Source organism: Typopeltis vanoorti, chromosome 9, assembly GCF_054136105.1.
Source record: "Typopeltis vanoorti isolate ZY-2024b chromosome 9, IOZ_Tvanoo_1.0, whole genome shotgun sequence".
Classification (NCBI taxonomy): Eukaryota; Metazoa; Arthropoda; class Arachnida; order Uropygi; family Thelyphonidae; genus Typopeltis; species Typopeltis vanoorti.
This window is the reverse complement of record NC_143557.1, coordinates 144561868-144589242: the sequence shown is the minus strand read 5'-3', so window position 1 is coordinate 144589242 and position 27375 is coordinate 144561868. Positions and strand designations below refer to the sequence as shown.

The window sequence follows — 27375 nt, the reverse complement described above, 5'->3', positions numbered from 1 at the left end:
CATGCACACCGGAAGCATTTTGTCAGAAGTGTCCCACCAATCACAACATGAATCCTTATCTCTACCATCACCCATAATGCCATACGTGAACCAAAACACGAGAACTGAAGCCATTGACACATATGCCCACAGGGAAATTCCAAACATTCCAAACCCATGAACCCATGCACACCGGAAGCATTTGGTTTAAACTGTCCCACCAATCACAACACGAATACTTATCTCTAATATATCTCCCTTTTCCAATCAAAACAACAACGTCACTTATTTACAAATAACAAATGACGACATTTATTTACAAACAAACCAAAACACTAGAACTGAAGCCATTGACCACATATGTTCCCAGGGAAATTCCTGACTCAGGAAGCCACGCACGCCGGAAGCATTTTGTTCAAAATGTCCCACCAATCACAACACGATTCCTTATCTCTATCATCACCCATAATGCCATACGCGAACCAAAACACAACAACTGAAGCCATTGACACATATGCCCACAGGGAAATTCCAAACATTCCAAACTCATTACTTCACTCACAATGACGTCAGGAAGCCACACCCACTGGAAGCATTTGGTTCAAACCGCCTCCCATACTACTTTCGTCGTTTCAAGCCCAACGTTGGAAAGCAGTGCTGACAGCACACGATGGTGGACTCGAGTGGAAATTTGTCATTTACGTACATGTGGGGAAAGAAATGTAAGTTAATTTTTTTTCAACTTAAACATAACAATTGTCAATTGTAATTTCAATAAGCACTGCTCGTATGTTTTGGTAAGTGTAATTCTAATACTGAATATATATTTTTTTTACATAAGAATAATCATAGGGTACATATTAGAGTATCAACATGGATACATTAGCAACTTTTCATGTCTAATGTGTGTGTGCGTGCGTGCGTGTGTGTGTGTGTGAGGGACACCAGCATATAATTAAATTATTCAGAAAAGCCGAAACACGTCCGCCATCACGACTCTACTCTAAGATTTCCCACCCTTTAACAGGAAAGAAATAACTCAAAATGTATTCGAAAATTAGTACAACCATCTATAGACAACCTCTCAGGGGACCCTGTAACCCCTAGAGAGCGCGTCCCGTTGGTGGCGGATAGGGGAGCCCACCATGTGTGTGTGTGTACATGCACGTGCGTGTGTGTATATATATATATATGGTGGGGTGTATATATATATACTGAATAAGGACTCGTGGACCAACAGGGCCATAAGGGGCAATCATCTTGATTGTAAGGGAAACGGCACTCCCATGGACCCCTAGCTGGATCTATCCTCTCCTTCTTCTACTTTGAGGAAGACCCACTTACTTTAATCTTTCCTATAAGGCCTTATCAGCCAACTCTTCTTACTTTATGACCCTTCTGCTATTAGAGTACTCGAGGGCCATGGGGTCTTTTCATTTCTGGCTTTACAACTATGTCCTCTCTATAAACCTTACTATATTTCTACTATAATCTACCCTTTCCCCTTCAATATACCCTATTCCTCCTATGGGTTTAAATTCGGAAGAAGGCTAGTTCAGAAGCCTTAAGGTAGCAGCCCTACCACTGAACTATTCCATCGTCAGGCTAGTCCCCTGACATGGAGAACATAACCATACTTGTAAGCTGACAGAAAAAGATAATCGGATTGAATCTATGGGAAACGACCCTGGAATGGAAAAGGGAAAACGAAAATGGAAACGACAAAATATAATATTCATAGCAAACTGGAATGTAAGAGGAATAGCATATAAAGAAATAGAATTAGACCAGTTATTAAATGAAAGAAATTTTAAAATAGCAGTAATCACTGAAACAAAAAAGAAATTAAAAGGAACTATGAGAACTGAAAATTTTAATGTGATATACAGTGCAGTCGACAGAGACCAAAGAGCACAAGCAGGAATCATGATTTGGATTCATAACTCCCTTTGAAAACAATTAAAACATTATAAATTATGGAATGAAAGAATAATGGAAGCTAGAATAAAAATAGATAGAGGCTATTTAACAATAATTGGTTTATATGCCCCAGAAGAAGGAAGAGAACAGGATAATATTGATTTTTATAATCAGCTACAAAACATATATAATAAAATAAATAAAAATGATTACATAATTTTAGCAGGAGACTTAAATGCAAGCATTGGAAACACGAAAATTAAAAATAATATAGGAATACATGGAGAACACACTCTAAACAGAAATGGTAAAAAATTGATTGACTTTGTAGTTTATAATAACCTAAAAATAATGAATTCCTTCTATAAACATAAAGACATACATAAATATACTTGGGCAGCAAGAGGATGGAAATCAATATTAGATTACTTCATATTAAATGAAAAGACATCAAAATTTTCACTAGATGTTAGAGTTCACAGAGGATATGAAATAAGCAGTGACCACTTCCTTGTTAAAATAAAATTAAGATTACCACCTAAATGGCTACAAGTAACAAGAACAGAAAGAAAAAATGAAACATTTGTTTATAAAACTAGACTATTGAATGACACAAATGTACATGGCTATATGAACAAAGAATTAACCAGTATCCAGATAAAATAAAACCAAATGAAGAAATAGAAATAGAATGGCTTAATATAAAAACGATACTAAATGCAGCAGCAAATGAAAGCTTAGGAAAGACCAAAAAATTCAATAAAAGAAAAAAACTGAAGATCTGGGATGATACAATCAAAGAAATAATCAAAAAGAAAAAAGAAGCCTATCAGAAATGGTTAAGCAGTAAAAGATTAGAAGATGAAATAGAATATAAAAGAATAAGAGCCATAGCTAAAAGAGAAGTCAGAAAAAGGCAAAGAGAATCATGGAATAAATTTGTTTCTAATTTAGAACATGATTTATATAAAATAAGACCCAGTGTATATAAGATTTTGAAACACCTAAATGCAGATACCAAAGAAAACATAAAATTAAACACTGAATTGAAATTAAAAGAATTTCTAAATTACTACACAGAACTGTGGACAGACAAATATTTTAAAAAAGACAACTGGCAAACAATTAACGAAAATGAAAAGGAAATAACTGAAGAAGAATTCGAAATCAGCCTGAAAGAAACAAGAAACGGAAAATCACCTGGAGAAGATAAGCTAGGTTCAGAACTATATAAATACGCAGGAACAAGATTCAAAGGAAGACCCTTATTATTTTTAAATAAAATTTACTCAACTGGTATCCCCCCAATAGAATGGAAAAAAGCAATTGTGATTCCTATCTTTAAGAAAGGTAATAGAGATGACCCTAAAAACTATAGAGGTATCAGTATACTAAATTCATGTTACAAAATATACAGCAGAATCTTAAATAACAAACTAATGAAATATTCCGAAAATTTATTCTAGAGGTACAAAATGGATTTAGAAAAGGACGATCATGTATAGACTCAGCCTTCTGCCTAAAATTAATAATAGAGAAAAGAAGAGAATATAATTTTGAAACGCATATTGCATTTATTGACTTTGAAAAAGCATTTGACAAAGTTAAAAGAAACATATTATTTAACATATTAAAAGAAAGAAAAATACCAAATAATATCCTAAAAGCTGTCACAAGTATATATGAAAATAATCAAATACAAATAAGATTAAATCATGAGCTATCATATACAAGAGAGATAAACCAAGGGGTCCAACAGGGATGTCCCCTCTCAGCAACTCCTTTTAATATCTACATAAATGAAATAATAATAAAATGGAGTAAACATTTACATCAAGGAATTAAACTTTCACCTACAGTTAACTTAAACACTCTCCTCTTTGCAGGCGACCAAATAATAATTACAAATTCTGAAGATAACTTACAGAAAGCTACTTTAAATCTAAATGAGATATCCAAAGATTATGGTATGATAATATCAACGGAAAAATCAAAAACTATGGCCTTTAATGGACAAGATCCAGCAAGAACTAAAATAGTATTAGATAACAAGATCTTAGAACAGGTGAATTCATTTAACTACCTAGGATGTATGATCACTTATGAAAATGAAAAAGATATAAACATAAAAATTGCAAAATATTTAAAAATAACAGGAGTAATTAACTCTATATTTAAACCAAACCTAGTTCAAAAACAAACCAGGCTAAAAGTATACAATACATTAGCCCTACCGGTCTTAATGTATGGAAGCGAAATCTGGACAATAAAACAAAAAGACAAACAAAGATTAACAACAGCAGAAATGAAGTTTATGAGAAAAACTGCAAAGTATACCCTATTTGATCACAAAAGAAACGAAGATATTATGAAAGAATTAAACCAAGAACCAGTAGTTGAAAAAATTAAAAAATATAAACATAGATGGATGGAACTCGTTCAAAGAATGAAAACAGAAAGATTACCAAAACAAGCCTTAAAGTACAAGCCATTAGGAAAAAGAAAACCAGGACGTCCTCTTAAACGACTCAACGATGACTTCTAAGGCCGGAACAGGCCATACTAGGCCTAAATCCTTGATACGTATGATGATGATGATGATGATCTATACACAACCAAACACAAAACATGACGACAATGATGGATGTGTGTTACCCTGGGAAAATTCCAAGATATCTTATCTCAAAAACATCACCCACAATTCCATAGCCAAACCAAAACACCATGTGATATCACAGAGAGACATATGTTCCCCAGAAATTTCCAAACACATAACGTCACGATTCTAATCTCTAAATATCGGCCACAATGCATTAAGGGAACCAAACACACCACGTGATGTCCCTGACAGACGAGGGCCCCAGCGAAATTCCCAATATTCCAAACTCTATAACAACAAACATCCACGTCAGGATTCCTTATCTTATCTTGATCTGGTCAAAAGTGTCCCACCAATCACGACACAACTCCTTATGCACTAATATATCTTATTTTCCATTCAAAACAATAACGTCACTTATCTACAAATAACAAATGACATCACTTATCTTCATCTGATAACAACAAACATTGACGTCATGATTTCTTAGCTTATCTTGAACTTGATCTTTTCAGAAGTGCACACCAATCACGACACGAATCCTATCTCTAATTATCACCCATAATTGCATACGCGAACAAAACAAACAACGAGACGTCACACACACATATGTCCCCAGGGAAATTCGAAACATTCCAAAATCATGACGTAACACACAGTGACGTTATCAATTGAACAACCAATCACGTCACGATTCCTTATCTTATCTTGATCTTGATTTTGTCAATAGTGGCTAGTCTACTACTTTGCCATCATATAGCCAGCAGGTTTGTGTTAGTGTTTCTCCCGTGTGAACTCAGGAAGGAACAAAGGTTCTGCTGGAGACAAGAGAGACTTGGGTTGCAGAAGTTTTGTCGCTATAGGACGATATCTGTTGGTTTAGGTGATTGCAAAGAAGTTGTGCAGATGCAGTGTTTTTCTTGTTTTGATTTCAAGAAAGACTTGCACATGCATAGCAATCAAGTAATTTGATGTTGCACAGCTTTGTGTTTTTTGTGGATTTTTAATTTCGTTTTCGAAAGAATGCGAAGACTCAATCTCTTAATGGGTTTAAAAAGAGAAATTAAGAGATGAAGTTGCGTGTGTGATATCCTGGGATACGGACCTCTGTGCAAGGTTAATTAGAAATTTATTTATTTATTTATTTTTTAATTTAAGAGTTCAAACCACTGAGAGTGTGTGTGAGTGAGGGAAGTAAGTAGAAACATAATCAACGTTTTCTGATTTCACGTAAAAAATTGATTAACGGCAATTAATAAATTGAAATATTTTATAATTTTATAAAAATAGTCTCCGACTAGGATTACAGAAGTTTCCGGGTCACTCGATCTCGGGTAAGTAAGGCCTGTCCTCTTCCTGTTTTCTACCAAATATCTCGAACAGCGATCGCATGAGTGATGCTTTCACAGACTGTGATACGATGGTGTTAGAGTTTAAGCTACGAGATGACGTTTGCCATTCTCTCTTTTTGCCTCCTGAAAATTCATTTAATGACTTGGGGATTACTATCTGTGAACGCTTGAAGGATGGAGATTGGCTGCCCATCTGTCTTCAGAAAGTGGCTTAGAACGGTTTAGATTTTTTTTTTGTTTTCTAGTTTAAAAAAAGAAGTGCTGAAGTGTTTATCGTTATGAAAGGAAATGTCAGCATTTACTGAAGAGGTGGCGTTTAAATAACGACCTGTTAACAAAATGAGATTGAAGAATTGCGGTTGCTCGCACGATCATTTACTTGTTTCGCTAACGTAAGCCTTCTTCATTTCGTGGGTAGCGTTCCCATAAATAATAAGTACCGTATATACAGGGGAGCTCGTGCATAGGCACTGCAGAACTGCAGCACCCCCAATTTTTCTCGATATATTTATTAATTTATTTATATTTGCTTGTAATATTTAATTTTATCATCACCAATCCTATACAATTCTCTTATTTTATATAAAAAATAATAAAAATTCATCTTGTAGCACTTAGGAGGGCGAAGGACGCCAGCAGCACTGGGTTTACCACAGTGTCATATTGCTACGCGCGCAAGCATATGCACGTCATAGTGAGATGCGAGCTATTAGCGTAATGCGGCACTGTCCGTCGCGCAGTTCCACTGTTGTTTATATGCAGTTTGCGCCAGTAGTAGAGTGTTCGTAGTGCTTATCGTGTTGACTCCGTCTCTTTAAATATTTGGACATCACAATTAAAGGATTTAATTGTAATGTCCAAAAATTGTAAATCCATTCCCAATTGAAGGAATGGATTTTATTTTTAAGTAATTTTTGAATTATACCAAACTGTATAATTTAATCGATAATAAACAATATTTTTTCATGTTTATATTTTTTTAAAAATTTTTTACCGTAATTTTGATATTTTATCCAAACACGTGTACACTGTACTTGCAGTGTGTATTTCGAAAGTTTCAGTACCCCCACGATTTCAACCACGAACCGCCGCTGCGTATATGTAAAAAAACGTCGTCATGTACATTAAGATGGAGAAAGAAAATTATCGCATTTTGACACGAAGGACACCTTTGATTTCTCGTAATGAAGTCTGTGGTGTGCATTCATTTGTTGCGGATGTAAACGAGAAGCGAAGCTACTTTTTTTTTTTTTTTGGTTTCGCGTTCCCTACGGTTATGTTTATATAATCGGAGAAAACAGACCAATGAAATGGCAGCAACAAGAATATGTATTGGAAAATTGAATAAATGCTTCAGATAATTGTCATTCCCGTATGGTACTGTTAAGCCTGAAATGGGTTTTCATCAAATCCTCATTTCGAACTGTATACGTGTTAAAAAAAAAAATAAAAGCCTAAATGGAATTAGCATTCCATTTAAGCTTTTATTTTTGTAGACAGAAGACGTCTTAAGCTTGCGCGGCAATAATTGAGCTTTGCGTCGTGTATCGAAGGCCGATGCTTGCTCGTCTAGTCAAAGCTACCTTGGCTCGCTTCCAAGTAGGAGCTTCCAGATCCTCGCAGCAGCACTGTGATTTCATGCGCGCGCATAGCCATTTTCGCTCCCTTCACGTGGTCTTAAACACAGGCCATATACGCAGTGAAAGTAGCTCTAGCCAGTGAGCTTCAGCCAGCCTTCACAAGTGTGCGTGTTGCTTGGGAAAATTAAGTTACAACCAACTTTTGATGACGATGTGATTGACCAGTTCATAAAGAAGAACTGGAGGGTAGAATTTGTATTCAAGTAGCTAAATTGAAAAAATAAAATATAATTTGTAAAATGAATGTTGTATTTGTATGATTAAACGTGCATACATTTCTAAATATATAGTTTTAAATGGTCAGTAATTCATTATTCCGCTAATCAGACTTCAATCACACTCCCTGAATGATAACAAGAACATTTCAAGACCCGCATTCGCCCCTGCTTGGACTATATCCATTCTCAAAGAAAAAACAAACCAAAGAACGCCTAGTTGACTTTTCTACTTTAAATTTCTGTTTGCCCTTTGGAGAGTGCTCGAGCAGATTCTCGCGTGACTGACACGTTTTTAAAAGCAATAAATAACGCTGCCTTCCCGCGGTTCTGGAAAAGGTGGCGAAGAAGATTAATCGCGGCTTTGACGGCGAAGATTGATCTGAAAAAACCAAGCGACGAAACACTCGCAGAAACGATTGCGTTTTGAAACTTTCTTCCCTTCCCGAGCGATCGTCCTTTTTAAGCTCACGTGAAAGAGCCATTGTTAACCAACTTGGCGAGATGGGTGGGTGCGTGCGTGCGTTTGCTAGAACGCCCTCTTTAAACGTCGCTCGTGTTTATCCTCATCGTTGACGTCATCCGTTTATTTTGAACTTGGAAATTCTTCAAATTAGCCTCGGCGCGAGCGGGACGATGACGTCCGAAGCTGCTGCTTTGATCCGCGTCACTTCAGACGCACGTTCGTTAAACAGTCGGTGTTAATCGGCTGATTAACGAAGGGGAAGGTTTCTCCACTTAAACACTATCGTCGTTTTACAGGCGTGATCGTAAATTATGCAACTGCGTTTTTCGGGTGTTTATATCCGCCCTCCGTTCTTAATGTAACAATTCACGATTGCCCCTCCGCACGACACACTCACAATTAACAGTTTTGAAGAGTTAAAAACCCCTTCGTAGTAAAATCCTCTTCGTAGACCACAGGGGTCGATCAAAAACGTCACTTTGACATCTCGATTTCGTACTGTAAATCTCAAGTAATGATAAAAGCAAGTAATATAGTCATCGCATATCAAATAATTTTCTCATTTCTTGCAGTATTTTGTATTTTATTTTTCTTTTCTGTAATCAACAGTGCGTAGGCGTAGCCTTCCAATAAAATCACCTCAGACTCTCTCTCTCTCTCTCTCTCTCTTATGCATACATCCTTGACTTGGACGGAATGAAAATGATGTTTACCCTTGAAGCGGACTCGGGAGTAAGTTTGTTATCGCGACAACTCTTGTTGAAATGCCTGCCTTTTTAATAGTTTCTGTGTACACAGTTTGACTCGCAGGAGTCGTCAGCAGCCGCTGATTTTCTTCCGTAAAGTCTTCATTCCTTTTTATTTCCCCAAAGAGACGATGCTGCCCAAACATCAGCTAACTCGAAAACTCCTGGGGAGAGGGGGGGGGGAGAATTCCCGTGAAAGTCAACTAGAATTGAACCTCGCGTAACAATTTAGAGTATGACACAGCAGTGAGTTCAAGTAATTGTTAAATTCACTGTCTGAAGTTTATTAAACGTCTTAATAAACCAAAGAAATTCTCTGATGTGTCCAAGAATGTTTCAACGTCCCCCCCCCACTACGGAAAGCACCCGTTTAATGAATACGCCGAAAAAGTAACGCAAGGGTTTCATCATCATCATCATCGTATATTTCATTAGAGCGATGCGGCTCATCCACTTCACAAAACGGATCCGTGCATGAGCTGCTATTTTACGGGAATACAGGGACCAATCATGGCACTTGATTTCAAGCCACTAAGGCCTCTGGTTAAGTAAGTGGTGGTGGCGGTGGTGTCACACCGGGTGATAAAATTCATCTCCTCTCTAAAGCCATTTTATAAAATAGCCGTGCTCACGGTGGGATTCGAACCCACAGCCTGTTCTTTGAAGAGCGGGGGGGGGGGGCTATCTGTTCAGCGGACCAGTCCAGTAAATAAATTGAGGACTACTTCTGACGACAGAGGGAGCTTCAAATAATAATAATAAAGTCGTATCAGCGCTGAATAGCAAATTAGAAAAATAAAAAATTCTCTATAAGTAGGACATTTTCGTTGAAATGTGCCAATTCTCAACGCCGTCTGGTGGTCTCTTTTACACTAATGATGCTAATTAGTAGGATTTGCTGGCAACATTGAAACCTGTTAGACAACAACAACAACAAAAAAAAAAAATTCCGTTTCTTGCAGACTTCTTTATGAACAGTTTGCAGTAAAAGCGTACAATCAGCTTTTCTAATCCCCCCCCCCCCCAATTTCCCTAAAATGCTAATAATGCTGGTAATAGCGATTAAATACTTTTGGGAATATAATCTCTGAAAATGATTTAAGTTTAAGCCGGATTAAACAAACAATTTTTTTTTTTTTGAGACCTCCTTGCGTAGCTGAAAGGACAAAAAAAAAAAACTTTTCAAGGATGGAAAATTTTTTCCCGTAAGTAATCCTTGCTGCTAAAATTTCTGACAATCGCTCAGGCGATTGCAAATAGTTATACGTGTGTGTGTGTGTGTGTGTGTGTGGTTATTCGGAGCAGTGCCTTATCTTGTAACATGCCCACCATTATTGATTCCTTATTAACAGAATTCGTGTGTTGCACTGTCACAGAGACCTAAGAAACTGGATTGGGTAAACTGGATAATCCATCGAATAACTCTCACCAACGACCTTGCATCACAGGAGAAATTGTCGGAAGAATAACCAAGAAACTTTTCTGCAGGCAACTTCGCTTGAGACATGCAAGGGTAGCACAGCAGAATCCCCTGAAATATCTTTGTGATGCACGAAAGTTTCTGACTTCGTTCCAAACTGGCAACGCTACAAAACCAAAAACTGCGCATTCAAAATCTAACAATTGTTAACGAATTCTGTTAGAATATCGTACGGGGATAGCAGGAGTTTCCTTCCAAGAAACTCGGGCTTTGCCATCCATGAAACAAACAAATAGGCCAAAGAACACACGCAATGGACACATGAAAGTACAAGTCCCATTGACGAATGTATTTTCGTCTGGATCTGGACTGGGGGAAGTGGAATGTAATGCGGTCTCTTGAGATGAGTGCGTGCATTTAATGGAGGTATCAGGCGTTGACAACACGAATGAGTTGGTCAGTAACCCTACCCTCCAGCAGGAAGATTTACACACTGAACTGTTCCATTCTTTTTGTATCAATTTGGGGAATACACAGTTCACTGGACTAAAACATTATTTCTACCAGTTTTGATATTAAACTTCTTTTTATTAAAATGAATATTAAGAAGTACAACTGAATGCCGAACCTCGCGGATCATCCCCAGAACCAGTTTCATATTCCCGAGATTGCGGCATTTCTATTAATCCAATTCTTCTCAGTTATATGCTCCTTCTGGAAGCATTCCAGATGGAAATGTTCCCTTCCAGTCGCGATTCTTTCAGTTGGATTCGCCTCGAAAAATCAGAATCAGAAAAACTGAGTGAACTCATAGTCAGTCGCAATAAATTAAGACCATTTAGGAGAAAGTCCTTCGGAGTGGGCGTCTGGGAAGTTGCCAAATAATTTAGTCGATAGCATAAGTAGGCAATAACTTTTGTATAACGAGGTCATAGTAATTCGGAGAGAGAGAGAGAGAGAAACATGACCCACTTTGAGCGGATTGCCAAATCTCAGTGTGACAAAAGTTCTTTTTTATTTCTTTTATTTTCTACGACATCGTCATTTTCCCGTTCTTCTTTCGTACATCAACAACTAACTGTTTTCTCTTTAATTAGTGTTTCTTTTACAAAGTGCAGCGCAAAAAAAAAAGCTCATACCGTTTCTCCAAGATAACGGCATTTACTATGCCGGCTGTCCCACACTTCCGTGGTTGTTACGAACTTTTGCAAGTCGGCAATTTTTCAATATCATGGCGATGTCGAAAATCGTCTTTCTTAAATTGAAAATTGGAGTATTCCCTGGAAAGTGTGGCACCAGATATGGAATATAAAGAAGCCGAGGACCAATAATCTTTCGCTTAGGGCAGAAATTCCTCCGCAGTGAATCACAATGAGCTGGCGCATTGTGGTGGTGATAGTAGAAGTAGTAGCGAAGAGAATAATCTTCAATGTGTCAACGCTCTTCTTTTAAAAGACACACATCTTGCAACAGATAACGAAGAACATTGGAACAAAAGTGTCAATTCCCAGAAGTACCCCTGGGAACGTTTCGGACATCGAAGCCGTTTATCAGAGTCTTAATCACCAACTGACATCATGCACTTTAGAAATGAAACTTGGAAGTACACGTTCGAATTCCGTTCCACTTGAAAAGCATGGTTTAACAGCTTATACGTCTCCTGACAGATTTCCTCAAGTCTGAAGCCAAAACGGATTCCATTCTCTGACGTCTGTCATTCCCTGGTAGCAATGAGCACAGCATGCGATTGTGCTTTTCAATGTATTTCTTCCGATACTCGCGAGCTTGGGCAATCAACGGATAGTTGTTCGCACCTAGTGGTGGAGCTATGTACGAACGTCAGTAGCTCCACCTGGTGTTTAGTCGAGGAGCCGTTTGATGACACCTCATCCTTTATTTTCTCCCGCTTCATACGCAATTTTCTGGGTATTCTTTTTGTCTAAGCAGAGTTCGCTATGAATTAAGCTTTTCAATTCACAGTGCGGAGAACCAGCAGAGTTGAGCGCACTGCAGAAAGGATTAACCGGTAGGTTAACTCGTTGCTTCGAAATTAAAGGGATTTCTGATGTTGTCTGTTGAGTAAATGTGTTCGCAGTCAAAAGTATTAAATCCGATTAGAAGGACGAACTTTGGTGATGCTGAAAGCAGATTTGAAAAGAACTTCAGTCGGTATCAGATTATCTTCATTTTTCATTGCTTTTTCCTTCTGAGTTTTTTTTTTCTTTATTCTTACCTTTTTTTAAGTGCATTTTATCCATTGTGGTTTAAAACACAAAATAGTATCGCCGACAATGAGGCGATTTTTTAATTTCACGCATATTCAATGAAATCAATTTTTATCGACTTCAGTGTATAAAATTTCGTTTTTGTTTATTAATTTTAATAAATAATTTTATTATCAGCTAAACTATACAAAAATATTTTTCTTAGCAAATTCGATGCGATTGTTTTTTCTATTTATGCCATTTTATTTTATTCTTTTTTTTCGTTAAGCGTAGTTCACTTTTGACGTTAATGTTTCGTATTCCAGTGGCCTGCTTGATCGCAAGTGTTCTGACGCTGCTGGCCATTTGTTGCGATCGCTTCGTCGCGATCATCTACCCTCTCCACAGGCGCATTTTCAAGCGACGAATCGGCTCGGTGATTGCGGCGAGTTGGTTAGTGTCGATCCTCGCCTCAGTGCCCTTCCTCGTGTACCGACAGCATCGAGATTTTGAGGTAAGCAGTTCTCCTCCGAGCACTTGGAATAAAATCTTGTGAATGGTCTTTCCTTCTTTCTTACAACACGCAATTCACCCACCTTGGCACTTGAACGTCAGTTGATCCGCCCGTATGTCTATCTACACTGCTTGGAAAGAAGACAACAGACGCCCACACCCCATAGGCAAGGTGCCTCGTGCCATGTAATGAGTCACATGTTTATAGCTGGTATAAACTGGAGGCATATGATGCTCCCAAGTAAGGTCAACTGCGTCCGGGCGAAATGGCTGCTAGAAGAGAATTGCCTGAGTAAGAAAGACGCATTATGATAGGATGTCATGTTGAAGTCCTATCTGTTGGGCGAATTGTTAACGAATTGGGTCATCCCAGTTCAATAATCAGTGATAACATACTGATATTGAAGCTAGGACTGCGATATGCAATCCCACATTACCCTAACCAACAACTGTGTTATGGAGCGACGAATCACACTACGTCCTCTATTGAGGAGATGGACGGGTGTGGGTATAGCGGATGCCCGGTGAACGTCCCTTACCGGAGTGCGTGACCACAACTACGAAATTCGGAGATGGTTGCATGATTATATGGTCCTGTTTTTCCTGGTTTGACCTCGGACCTCTGTTTGTGGGGCCACCAAGATTGAACTCCAGCAGGTATCTGAACATTCTGGACAATGCCATGTTTCCTACTCTGTGGCGTTTCTACAGAACTGACCACTGTTTTTTTCAGCAAGACAATGCAGCGTGTCATGAGGCTGCTGCTGTAACAGCGGGGTTTGTGGGCATGAACCTCGCTACACTTGACTGGCCTCCACAGAGATCTGATCTCAACTCTATTGAACATCGTGAGGTCAAGGGACGTCCAGGACCTTATTGCATGGCTACAGGAAGATTGGTCTAAAATTCCCAGCTGCTTAGGATTAATGTAGTCATCACAACGAAAGGAGGTCTACATCTTATTAAGGCGAGTGCCGCGGCTGTTTTTTTCTAGCACTGTGGTGTCCGTTGGTTTCTTTCCAAGCAGTGTAATTATCCAATAGCTTCTTGACAATAGGCAGCATTCCATGTTTGTCTTTCAAAGTAACTAAATTGGTCAACCTCCCCCCACCACACACATATTATCCTAAGCTTCTAATTGTATTGACTGATGTTCACTTTTGCTAGGAGTTCAATCTTTTAACTCTGTATGATGTCCACACAACAGCTGAGATCTCGAGAACTGTTACCAAATCATTATGAAATTCATTACTTTGCTTGTAAAACAATAGGTGCCGCTACTCATTCTTTGCTATCAGGAAAAAATTGAAAATTAGAAGGATACGAAAAGGAAACTAAAAAATATATATATACAGGGTGTTCGGGATAAATTTGACATATTTATAATTAATTATATTTTTCCGTAAGTTACATGTATTAACACACACTTCTCTTCATTTAAAAGTTTGGACCCTTCTTCATTCATATACAAGATGTCAGAAAGGATGGATAGCTGGAACCCACCTGAATCATGGAAGAGAATAACTTGTATCATGATGATTCGTGCCCGCCATCAAAATAAGGATATTACGACTGCTGCCCAATGCTCCCTGAATACAGTAAAAACAATCAGGCATGAACTAGAGACTTGCAATGGTGACTACGAGGATGTAGCAAGAAGAAAGATCCCTAGCAGACGATCTGATTGCGTTCGTACAGCAGAATTCCTCGCAAATCTGCAGGAACAGGTGTTGAAGAACCCTGGCATTGGAATTCGGGCTTTGTTCGTGGAGTTGCTAACTGTAGTCAAGCCCTGGATAACAAGGGTAGCCAATGGTAGGCCGTATGTATGGCAGCAGGATTCGGCCCCTTGCCACACCTCTGGGAAAAGTCAAAAATGGTTGTCTGAAAATTTCTACGACTTCACCAGTCCAAATGTTTGGCCTCCAAACTCCCCAGACCTTAACCCCATGGATTATTTTGTATGGGGCGCAGTTGAAAAAGACACCAATCGCACTTCCAGTAATACAAAAGCCCAGTTAATGGATAAAATTAAAACAGTTTTTGCGGCCCTTCCCAGGGAGACTGTAGCATCAGCTTGTTCGAGGTTCCGAAGCAGAATTGAAGCTGTGATCGATGCTAATGGTGGTTATTTTGAGTAAATCTTGTTGATAGTATTGTAATTAACTCTGCCTGTAATGTTTTTTGTCAATTCATTAAATTTAATAGATACAAAGAAGATTTTCTTTTTCCTTACGAAACTGTCAAATTTATCCCGAACACCCTGTATATATATATATATATATATTGATACTGTTACTTCATATTGATACTGTTACTTCATATTTGAGAATGTTTATGGAATAAGAATATCAAATTAGCACACAGTTTATTAATCATAAATTTATGGTACGATATACATATAAAATATAATAAATAATAAAAATGACAAATATAATATAATAAAAAATAAATAAAATCTCTACAATAATTTTTAATAAAACTTTTATGTAGCAAACATCTTAAAACGTGAAAAATCTAAATTTCATTAATTAACTGAGCTTATTTGCATACCAGCAAGCGTGTGAAAAATTACCTCATCGTGTTATCACCCATTTCTAAATGGACCGCGTTCGTATGTCACACCTCGTTGCTAATAAAGTTGCTGGTATGCCGTATCGCTGCGTACCGTCCCCCAAAAGAAGCCCTGGTGCCATCCAGGTGCACCAAAGGGTCAACGATTGCCTCAACCGCTATGTGCCGTCAAATCTGCACTTCAGCCATCATCTTTCTTTGTAAGAACAGGAAGCACCGGTTGGAGAGGCGTCAGGCTGTGGCGGTCCACTTATTGAAATTGATCAGTCCTTCCTCTGACATTGGGCTGCTAATTTATCCAATGGGCCTCGAGGTGTTTTTTCTCTGACTTTGATTCTTGAGGGGAAAAAAATACAAAACGAACATATTGGGACTTTTGTGGTGTTTCTTTCAAAAGTATTCTGACGTCGGGATGATGGGAGAGCTACTGATAGCTTTCTTTTGTTCATCTTGTGTTCTATAGATTCAGATATATTGTTAACATTACAACGAATACCATTTAGGCACAAAGAAGAAGAGGAAGAGGTTTATACACATTGAAAAAAAGAACCGAGGCTGCTCAATCTTGTATTTTTTTTTTCGGGTAGTGGGTGGGTTAAATTTAATTTAATAGCATTAATAAGTCCAATCATTTTGGTAAATTTACTAAGTTTATATCCCCGACGTGCTTCTCTCATTTAGTTAAAATATAATTTTGTATTAGAATTGCAAAAGAAAAGAATCGCAACGGATAAAGGGCAGTGGGTCCATTACTCGCATCGGAACATAAAAGATAAAAAGCATTGATTCAGATCGAAAAGAGCAGCCTTTCATCCCACTCTTATAAACACGATGACTTCGTTAAAGGTTAATGTCCCAAGAGTTTATGTCCCGAAGATTGCGTATTTGAGAGGCGGAGAACCCACGGGCGTGGTCAGTCGGTGAAAGCAGAGCAGGGTGTGTCGAAGGAAATGCGCGCTTTTAGGAGACATTGAAGCCAGTTCACGTGCGATGATAGACGAACGTCTTGTCGACGAAATACAAGCGGGTGCGGTTATCTCTAAATGGACCTCGAGGGAAAACGGGATTAAACTCTCTCGGCGCAGATGCTGCGGAGCGATGGGGAAAATGAAAACTCGCAGTTCCTGGTTTTTCTGGGAATGGCCAGCAAAACCACTTGAAGAGCGATGGACGGAAAACCGAAAAGCATCGACTGATGTCAACGCATACGGTCGAATGCTTTATAACGTGGTTTTGTAACCATAATAGTGGTCAGTTTTGTAAACACACAACAAGCAACTAATCTGACAATTCCTTTTTTCTATTTTTTTTTGTTTTGTTTTCAACCCCATTTTTCTTACAATAATGCATAGCTTTTTGTAGGCATTTTTATTTTACTTGCATTGGCCATCTTTTTGGTTTACTAGCGCCATCTATCAACACATCGATCGGAATAAAAAAAAGAGTTGAAAATGCAAAACCTCAACATTGCGATGGCTGCGGTTGGAGTTAAAAGGCCCAACACGTGCGCTTTGCGCTATTTCAGGCCACCAGAAAGTATTAGGAAGGGTTTACTTTATATTTTAAACTTTAACGATACCAAGAAATTTTATTCTTGGTTTTAATCATTTTCCTAAGGAAGCAAACCACTGTTTTGCGTTTGAAAAATATTCGCGCCTGAACTACTTGTACATAGAGGCTAATGACTTCATATCACTTGCCTTATGTATCCTATAATGCAACCCCCCCTTTTCGAACGTGTATAATGCAATGCGTAATGGGAGGGGTCACTACCTAGACCGATTTCAACCTTTATTGAGGTCTCATTAGTGGGAGCCAGACCCGGGAGAGATATCAAGGTTGAAGTATACTTCACGCGCAAAATCATTGTTTTCGCTTCCTTGGGAAAAGGATTAAAACCAAGTATAAAATTTCTTGGTATCTTTAACGTATAATAACCCATGGCAAAAAAAAAAAAAAATTCTACATCTTTCTCTGATCCAGAGATGTTTATTATGGTCAATCACCTTTTGTCTACTTGTATATGAGATATATATGACTTCTGCATTATTTCAACCTTGGTATCTCTTCCGGGTTTGGCTCCCACTGATGAGACCTCAATAAAGGTCGAAATCAGTCTAGGTAGTGATCCTTCCCATTACGCATTGCATTATACACGTCCGAAAGGGAGCGCGCTTTGCATCATGGGATATAATGCAAATATATCTACTATATATTTGCATTATATCTGATATAATCTAATGTACTACCTGAGATACTTGTATATGCAAGTAGCTCAGACGTAAATATATTTCACGTGCAAAACTTGTTTTGCTTCCTTAGGAAAAGGATTTAAAAAACGAGTATAAAATTTCTTGGTATCTTTAACGTTGTAAAATTCGATGCAGTAGGAATTTGTTGTCTTACCTTTGCAACGATTTTTACAGAGATCGCAAATGGTGTACATAGAAGGAAACTGTAATTTAACGCTGATTGTGGAATTTTGTTATTAGCGATTTTGTATATAAAGTTTATATTAACTGTAGCTATAAAAAGGTTTGTGATTTGAAAAACCATACAAGTATGTATTGAAAAGGTAGGAATGTTAAACTGTGTACTTCAAGGCCTTAGAAAGCGGCCTGTCGTTTTTAAGTGGTTTCAATTTCAAAGAAAGAGCTTAGAAGCTTTGTTTGTAAAACGTAAAGTGCCTTCAATTGTTCGGAGCTTAACCTAATGCATCTCTCAAGGACAGTGCATCAACAGGCGGCAAACAACTAAGGATCTCCCGTGTGTAGCGAATAAGATTGTTTTTGTGTGTTCAAGGGGAAACAGAAATTATCAACAACTCTGAAGGTCACATCCCCTTTTGCGCGGGAATGTTAGGGGTTCTCAACCCTCAATCCAGGTACCGCAAGAGGAAGTTTAAGAAAGGAGCCAAGGGTATGCAGAGGTCTCTTCTTACCCAGGTATCCAGAGGCAGAAGATCCAGTATATGTAGTAGGAGGAGGTAGTATGCAGCGAATGCGAGGGCTGTATGCCGGATGCAGACGCAGAAGGAATTGCAGTCTCCTTCTCGTAGTGTCTCGGAATCCAACATCGCGGGTCCGTTGGACGTCCGGAGAGAAGTAGGGAATTGCCTACGGAGAAGTCCACCTGTAATTTGCATCAAGTCCCGGGAATTCTTCACGCTGCGATGGCGCTAACGGAAAGAAGCCCACACGAATGTTGAGGCCCAGGACGGAAGCCAGTTCAGAAGAACTGTGAGCGCAACTTTTATGTGAATGTTTAACATTTCGGAAGATTGACTGATATTTGGCGGGATAATTCTAAAGTTAATGTGTGGTTATGTTCCAGACTATGAAGTTATAGAAATATTGGTAGTAATTTAGATACTTGTTGTTTGAAGTGTATATATGTTCGGCGGGACATCTATAAAGTTAAATTATGTTTGTATGTTCCAGACTATGAGGTTAGAGAAAAACTGGTATAATTTAGATATGGTATACTTGTTTGAGATATATGTATATTCGGCGGGACATATATAAAGTTAAATTGTGATAATTTGTCCCGGACTAAGAGGCTAAAGAATAGTTTTGATTATTTAGATATGAGAAACTTGTTGAGTGAAATATGTGTACATTGCTGGAACAGATTAGTTCTAGGATGAGAACATAGTTTCTTGTAGCTGCATGTTTATTATGTACGTACAATGTGTGAGATTATAATTCTTAGCAGCAGAATGAATGAGATTATAGATTGGTACTTGATAGTATTGCTGTGTATTTCAACGGGTGTATATTAAATGAGATTATAATTCTTAGCTTTTGATTTTCTGAAGAGTCAATAAATTTAAGAAAACTGTATTAATGTATCCTAGTTTAATAAATGTGTTTGTTATGCTAAAGAATGTGTATTCACTGATCCTTAATCCAAGGCACTGTTTCTAGAAAGAAAAAAAAAATGCGAACCTGTGTGCCAAGTTAGATCAAAAGTAGCCACGACTGTCAATAATGCCTGAGACAGATTTAGAGAAATACCGCAGGTGATCTTAATTATATTTAATGCCTACAAACGGGAATCTTGGTGGCGCAGGCTAAACATTTAATGAATTCCCCAAGGTATTAGATACTAGAACAACCTTATGATAACAGTATTGACAAGATAAAGTAAGTAAGAGAAAATATACAAAAGGAGCTAAGAGACCTCATTTACAACGTATCATAAACCCAAGGTAAAAAACGTTTTACTTTATATTGGTGGATAAAATCCATCTAAACAGGTTAGGTTGCTATGTAAAAGTCCATCCAAATAGTTATTTATTGAAGAATCATTATTGAGAAACTTTGCCTCAATTAAAAGCACCAGTTTGTCAAACATAATTTTCATATCATATCTGCAAGAGAAAATGCAAACAAAGAATCTTAAGCCTCATCCGAATTCGTAACCTGATTTCTTAACTCCTCTTTCGAATACCGCAGAAGAGGGATATTCAATGATGGCTCCCACTTCGCGAACAAAACACCCATCGCAACGTTGCGCTAAAAATGTTCACAGGTTGGTGACCCAACAAAATGTTCATTTTAGTTACCGAAATAAAAGTGAAAACAAAATTTATCTTCCGCTGTTCATTGTGTCGAAGAATGTGTTGCTTCAAAACATCGATTGTATCTTTCAGTGGGCCAACTTTACGGAGGCCACTTGCGGGGAATATTGGCCCGTGGAGAAGGTGTACGACTTCGATCTGAAAGGGTGCATCAACAGGTTCCCCACGAAGAAGGTCTACTACATTTTCGTGGGAGTGACGCTCTTCTTCTTGCCTGTCACCATCATGGTCGTCGCTTACGCCCTCATCGTCCGAAGGTTATGGAGCAAACCCCCACCAGGGGAGAGAAATGAAACAAGCTTCAAACTTCATGAACGAGCCAAGAAAAGAGTAAGCATGCGTGCAATTCTCAATACGAGTTATCTGCTTTTTTAAAAATTAAATAATGATAGAATTAATTAAAACTTAATTAATTGACATATTTAGTGGCACTGATAACGATGGAAAATATTAGAATATAATAATAAATTTCGAAGATCCGAAAAAGTGGAAGCAAAATACACTCTCACTTTATTTATTTATTTTTAATTCATTGTTTCACACTACTGTATTTCAGAAAACGATGTACTGTATAAATATTACGTACATAGGTGGCGATAGCTGTCATCCGTACTCTCGCTCCCGAAGTCTCCAAATTGTTAGTAGGATTATACCTAACAATTTCCGAAATGTTAGGGTAAATCACCGACTACTCCCTGTGCGAATAAAAAAAAAAGAGATACAGAATTTATTTCTTTATTTATTGATTGCTGAAATTTCCTTTAATGGCAATTAAACATTGCTGATATTACGAAATGCACGTGTTTTTCTTCAGGAGGAAAAACATGCATAACCGGCTTGTTTTGGCTTCTCTTGGAGTGTAGTAGCAAACATTCATTGTAAAATTGGAATGACGTCAGTTGTACTGATTTTAATACTGTGTGTGTGTGCGTATTATTCCAGATAATAACTCTACAAGGAGCTAATTGATTTCTTACATGCTCCATTGCATACAATACATATATATTACATACGTCCATATTTATATTTTTTTGTTTACAGATATAAATCCACTTTGCAATCCAAACATTATGAGTAGTTTATATTACACTATTTGGCAAAATTAAATAATTCTGAGTACTACTTTTTGATAAGTCTCTGTTTTGACACTGGTCACTTGTCTCCGGTAGTGATGACCTGTTGGATTAGGGGCATCCGGATGGTGTCCAATAGCTGGCGGCCGTAAAGTATGTGGTCAACAGTCTGTTGAAGGTGTCGACAACAAATGCATGATGGCGATCCCAGGATATGGCATCTGTGTAAGTAGTGTTTAATTTTCCATGTCCAATTAATAGCGTCGTTAAACCTAAAGGGATGGAGTTTATTTTCAGCAGGGGGCTTCCGATACTTGGAAAGAATTCTTTTTTTGTTATTGTTCTTTTTTTTTTTTTTTTTTGATGTTTTCCATTCTTCCCACAAATCTAGGCTTTGCTCTTCTGCAAGTGTTTTTATAGCAGATTTCGAGTACTTTTGGTAACTCGTTTCTAGCCGCTTCTTTAGCCAGCTGATCCAATGCTACCATCACCCAGCAGAACTTAATTTCTTATGTCTCTAGAGGGAGATTCCTTACCAGATTGCTTGTCTCCTCTGTTAAAGCCAAGTGGTTGTTCTGGTTTTCATGTGGTCAATAGTGCTTCTACTGTCACTATGAATTGTTGCATTCTGATTCCCGGAGATATGCAAGCGAATAAACAACAACAAGGTATTCTACATGGCTGTTTGAACCGCTTTAGACTGCATCTAAAACAACCTTCTTATATAACGGACTGTATGTGATATACACGTACCGTCCACTGAATTAGAAACCTTGAAGAAGATGTACATGAACGTTACTTACACAGCGTTCATGCAAAATACTTTGAAAGCAGCAGAACTGACTCAGATATCCCGGATGTATAATCAGGGGGAAATAACCCACATTGCTTGTGTTCGAGGCGTAACTGTGGTCCTAAGAAGGAGATCGCCGTCGTCTGAGCAAACGGATAAACAGAACTATTGACTGAAGGCTGCTCTCGACCCAGGGAACTGAAGAGGATCGGTATTGGCAGTCCCATGCCTGGAGGCCAGGCCCAACACAGTATTAAATAAAAGTTTCTAATTCGGTGTCCGGTCTGTATTATGAAAGAACAGCCGACATTCGTCACTTTCAGAGTTTTCCTTCCCCTTAATATTTGCTTATTTGCTGGGTGAGGCCACCCGCTCTAGTGAAGCGGAAGTTCGTATTAGTTTGCATCAAAGATGGAATTTCCGTTATATCTTCCGGAAGTGACTTCATATGTAAGAGAGAATTCTCATTCGCACCGGTCTGAATTTTCAGGCAGATCGGTGTTAGACTAGCAATAACCAGCTCGAAATATATTGTCCTTTAATTATTCGCATGCAGAATAAGATATCAATGGTAGTATACCTCCGGTGTATGTCGTTTTCGTGGCTCGCTGGCCTAAACCCAATTTATCACGTCGACTTGTAGATGGTTTAGTATTTGCAAGCTCTTTTCGGCAACTTATGAGATGCGCTTGTCGAAGTTAAATTTGTTGTCGGTTGTTTTAACAAGCTGGCTACCACTAGAATTTTCCCACTGAGGAAGAGGGGTGGATTGTTTTGTTTAATATAAGATGCGGAGCACTTTAGCCTAGATGTCGTTGAGTGTAACTTTCCTTTCACGCGTCCATTCTGCAATTTTCAAGAGTTCTTCTTTGTCCCCCCTTGCTTCAAACTGTAAGCCATCGCGTCTTCGAATCATCATCATCATCGCACCATTGGCAAAATCTGTGACTTTGCCAATGGTGCGATGTTTGTTTCAGTTGTGAAAGGAAATCTTAATAACGAGTCGCACTGCATGTTCCAGAAACCACAGCAAGAACCTTGTGGACAGCCTCGTTTGACTTCTTTCGTGACAGCTGTGGCTTTCAATGCCAGTGTTGCCCCTCTGACTGTGAAATTTTTTTTAATATTTTTTTTGGACATTTTAAATCTCTTAATTGATAATTATGGCTGGCCACTCACGCAGCATTGAAGGCTGATTGTACGACGGTTATCTGAAAAGTTCTCGGCCTAACAATGAAAAAAACGAATTTATAATTTCAAAATTATTTTTATTTTTCAGCATAATCTCCTTTAAGACTAATATATTTATTCCAGCGATGCTCCAGCACCGTTATCCCGTCCCTGTAGTGGTTCTCAGTAAGATCTGCAAAATACCCCTCTACAGCTGCAATCGCCTCTTGATTCGAAGAAAAACGCTGACTAGCGAGGAAGAGTTTTAGTTTTGGGAAGAGACAGAAGTAAGAGAGACGAAATGTAGGGAATAGTGTGGATGTTCCAACAATTCATAGTGCAGATCCCTTAATTTTCCCATCGCAAAACGCGTTTGTGAGCAGGTGCATTATCCTGATGAAAGATGATTTTTTTTTCTTCTTCAAAGCAGGTCTTTTATCACGAAATTTTTCATCTAGTCTAGTTAAAAGATCGGAATGATATTCCCCGGTTATTGTTTTCCTCTTTTCAAGATAATTAATAAACAAAATACCTTAATAATATGAATTCATCTCAAAACACCAATACATAACATTTCCTACTGATGGAATCGACTTGGTCTTCTTTGGCGCTGAACAACCGGATTCTGTCCACTGTTTTGACTGCTGTTTGGATTCTGGGGTGTAATGCTGAATCCAAGTCTGATCTATAGTAATAAGTCGAAGCACAAAATCAGTTTTATTCTTGTTAAAACTCTACAAACACTGTTCAGAGATTTTCATGTGAGTACGTTTTTGATCTGCTGTGAGCCGCAGCACCCATCTTGCACAAAATTTTTTCATTTGCAATTCTTCATGCAAAATATATCCTACACGTTCCTTTGAAATTGCTATAGTCTCAGCAATTTCACGCAGGTTTACTCGCCGCTGGTCCAATATCATATCGTGCACTTGATTTTGCTTCAAACAGCTGTATAAAACCAACTACTTGATAGAATCACTTGCAATTTCACATGGATGCTTATGACAGATGTAGCAACTTAGAAAAAAAAATCTTGCTGATAGTATTGTCATCTATGGTCGATGCCGAGAACTTTTCAGACCACCCTCGTACATCGAGTAAGATCAATAATACGTGTTTTTATGCTGTAGACCAGTGATGGCGAACCTTTTTACCCAGGTGTGTCAAACTCTTTGAGTTTCTTATTCGGCTAAGAAACTATATGGGATGTAATATCCCCTAACTTAAACAAGTTATATGTCGCCGAATTGAAGCCTTTGGCTCTTCACATATCTAATAATTTATTAGAGCACCTCACGGCAATACTCGTAGAAGGGGTACAAGTTCTGTTCGCTACAAACTTGATATTAACTAGGTCTGGCTACTCACTGATGAGACCTCAATAAAGGTCGAAACCGGTCTGGGTAGTGACCTCTCATAATGTGAACAAAAATACAGTTCCTAGGAGCTAAGTTCACATTATGGGCAAATATCAAGAATAGTGATCGGAGCTCGCTCCACTTCTACCACGAGTTGCCCCAGCTTGCACTACCCTTTGGGATCAGTGCTGCAGTATCCAGGTATTTGCTTACGCTTGGAATCGCCGAACTTTATATATATATATATAGTTTCTACTATATTCGGCATGAAACTTTGAGTTTCTTATTCGGCTAAGAAACTATATGGGATGTAATATCCCTTAACTTAAACATCATTTTTTTAAAATATTGACGTTGTTGATGTGCCACTTGCATACATGCATTATAAATTTAACTACATAATCATAGATGATGACTTATACATATCATATTAGGCTATTTATTTAATAGGACATTGATATAAAATCTATGAATTCATTTTTTTTTTATTTGAGTTAAGGGATATTATATCCCTTATTGTTTCTTAGCCGAATAATATATGGGATAAAATATCCCTTAACTTAAATAAGTTCATGTCGCCGAATTGAAGCCTTTGGCTCTTCATATAATTACTATGAATTCATATTATACAATTAATTGAATAAACTGAAATAATATGAATTCATAGATTTTATATCAATATCAAATTGTTGCTGAGTGCTGGTAGAAAGTTGCTTTATAGAAGAAGTATGTAGTGTGTACATTTTAATGCTACACAGGCAGAGCTCAATTCATTGCTCAATCTATTTCTCCCTTTCGATTTGATATTATTTAAGGCAGAAAATAGAGTATGTAGAAGAGAAAATTGTTAGAAGAGCTTCAGCAAAGATTTTAAGAGCATGAAAGTATTCGGGAATGCTATTCCACATGCTTAGAATTTCACAGTCTGAATTGTTACACGTGGTATCATGCAGACTTTCCACTCAAGTTCTTCGAATTCATTTCTAAGAGCAGTAAACTTTATTTTCCTGATAGGATTACACTGGAAGTCGGCTATTGCATTTCTAGATATTTTAAATCCAACCATTCAAAGCCATCTAATTTAAGATCCATGAATTCTGTTTCATCAGGATACTTTATGAATTGGATTGTTTGTTCCAATATTCGATATTGTTCAAATCTAGAAGAAAACTGCTCAGTTACTGACTAGAACTTCGATAAATTGGTTGATATGTTGTTCAAGATTTTTGGGGCTGGTTGCGTTAAAAAAAATTTTCACTCTTGGGAAATACTTAAAATTGTTACTTTCTAAATCACGTTGAAATATTTTGAGTTTATTCTCAAAGCCGAAACCTACCTTCATCTTAACTCAGAGCGATCTTACACGATTTATCGCAGTTTTTTCATCAGAATATCAAATATCTTTCAACATCCAAGGTGTGTCACCTGAAACCCTCAAGTGTGTCAGTGCTGACGCGCGTGTCATAGGTTCGCCATCACTGCTGTAGACTGTCTAAATTCACATCGATTGCGGCCAAACAGGTCTCTTTAATTGAATAGACAAGCTGAATTGCATTATTCAGTTTATCAAACATTTTTCTACTGCATTACCAGCTACATTTTTGTATTTGCTAATTTCGTCGGATGTTTCTTTTTCTGGTTTGTTTGAGGGTATAACTTTTAGAGCGTTTTCATAATAAAGGTAAATCGCCCTTTCTTGAGGCATTCGTTGTAAACGGTTGCTATAAATTCAGGCACTTCAAGAAAACTTCTTAAGAGGATGGTTATCCCGCCATCTCCAGGGGTTTTTCTTGTATCCGTTGATCTTAATATTGATTTGATTTCCTTGCATGCCATTAGAAGTGTGTTTGTCTGCTTCCATTCTTCGTCTGTAAGTTTTGTGAATTTCTTCATCGGTTGATTCCTCGTCATCAGGAGTAAACTGGTATATGACCACAGCTGCAATTTCGGTTAAGTTCTTATTATAAGAGCCATCTTTTTTATTTTTTTATTTTAAATAGTTGATAATACGAGTGTTGTTTTATTTTTGTTTGGTGCTAATTTATGCATACAGTGCCCAGGATTCGATGCATTCGAAAGAATCTTTTCCATGATTCTGTTTTCGCGTTTGTAATTTTGGTCTGATAGCTGCATTTGGGGCTTTATAATAATCCTGTCGTCCGCTCTGCCTTAAATCTTAATCGTTGCGGTTCTTTGTGTCGTCCCAGTGCATTAACGCGTTTTCCTAAGAGGGTTAGATCGTCGTTCCACCAAGCTACTGATTTTTTTCCATCATGTTTAGCTTCTTAGGTGTTCTGAGAGTTTGGTCCCAGAATTGTTTTAGACATGATGAAAGCTCAGAAACAAAAAAGGAAGCCTTTTGTGTCGTTTTGTGTCGATGCCCTAATGGCTAACTGCTTGTCTAGGTTAAGCTGTTGCTAGCTGACCCCAGCGAAGTGAAGCTCTGAGATTAGACTTTCAGATTCTCCTTTCAATGCTTTTGTAGTAAGGATGGTTTTCTTCGTGATGCACTTAAAGTTGCTGCATTAGTTTGACTCGTGCATTCCGTTTAAATCTTTCTTGCCAATGACGAAACTTAATATGCGATGATCAGAACAAATTTCTTCTTCCTCTCATCTCCATTCAGAAATCCGGGATAAAATAGCATCGTTTGCTGTTGTCAGGTAGATAAATTGCTTCTTCTGGTATTTTGAAACGATGGAGTATTTCTGTCGTTATTCGGTATGTGTAGGAAATTGAAGGCTCTAAAAGCTCTTCCAACTTCTATCATT

The 27375-nt window shown here is 37.9% G+C and overlaps 1 protein-coding gene across 3 annotated transcripts in view; it reads left to right on the top strand.

Annotated features, from left to right (window-relative positions):
* LOC150103654 (QRFP-like peptide receptor) overlaps positions 1–27375 on the top strand; it is an 88993-nt gene that overhangs the window by 38660 nt on the left and 22958 nt on the right. For 2 of the 3 annotated variants that reach the window (XM_090397806.1, XM_090397805.1), the window contains exons 2-3: positions 12868–13055; positions 20283–20540. In XM_090397806.1, the coding sequence (XP_090253932.1) occupies positions 12868–13055; positions 20283–20540 (446 nt within the window). The remainder of the gene's footprint in view (positions 1–12867; positions 13056–20282; positions 20541–27375) is intronic. The other variant, XM_090397807.1, reaches the window with a different exon arrangement.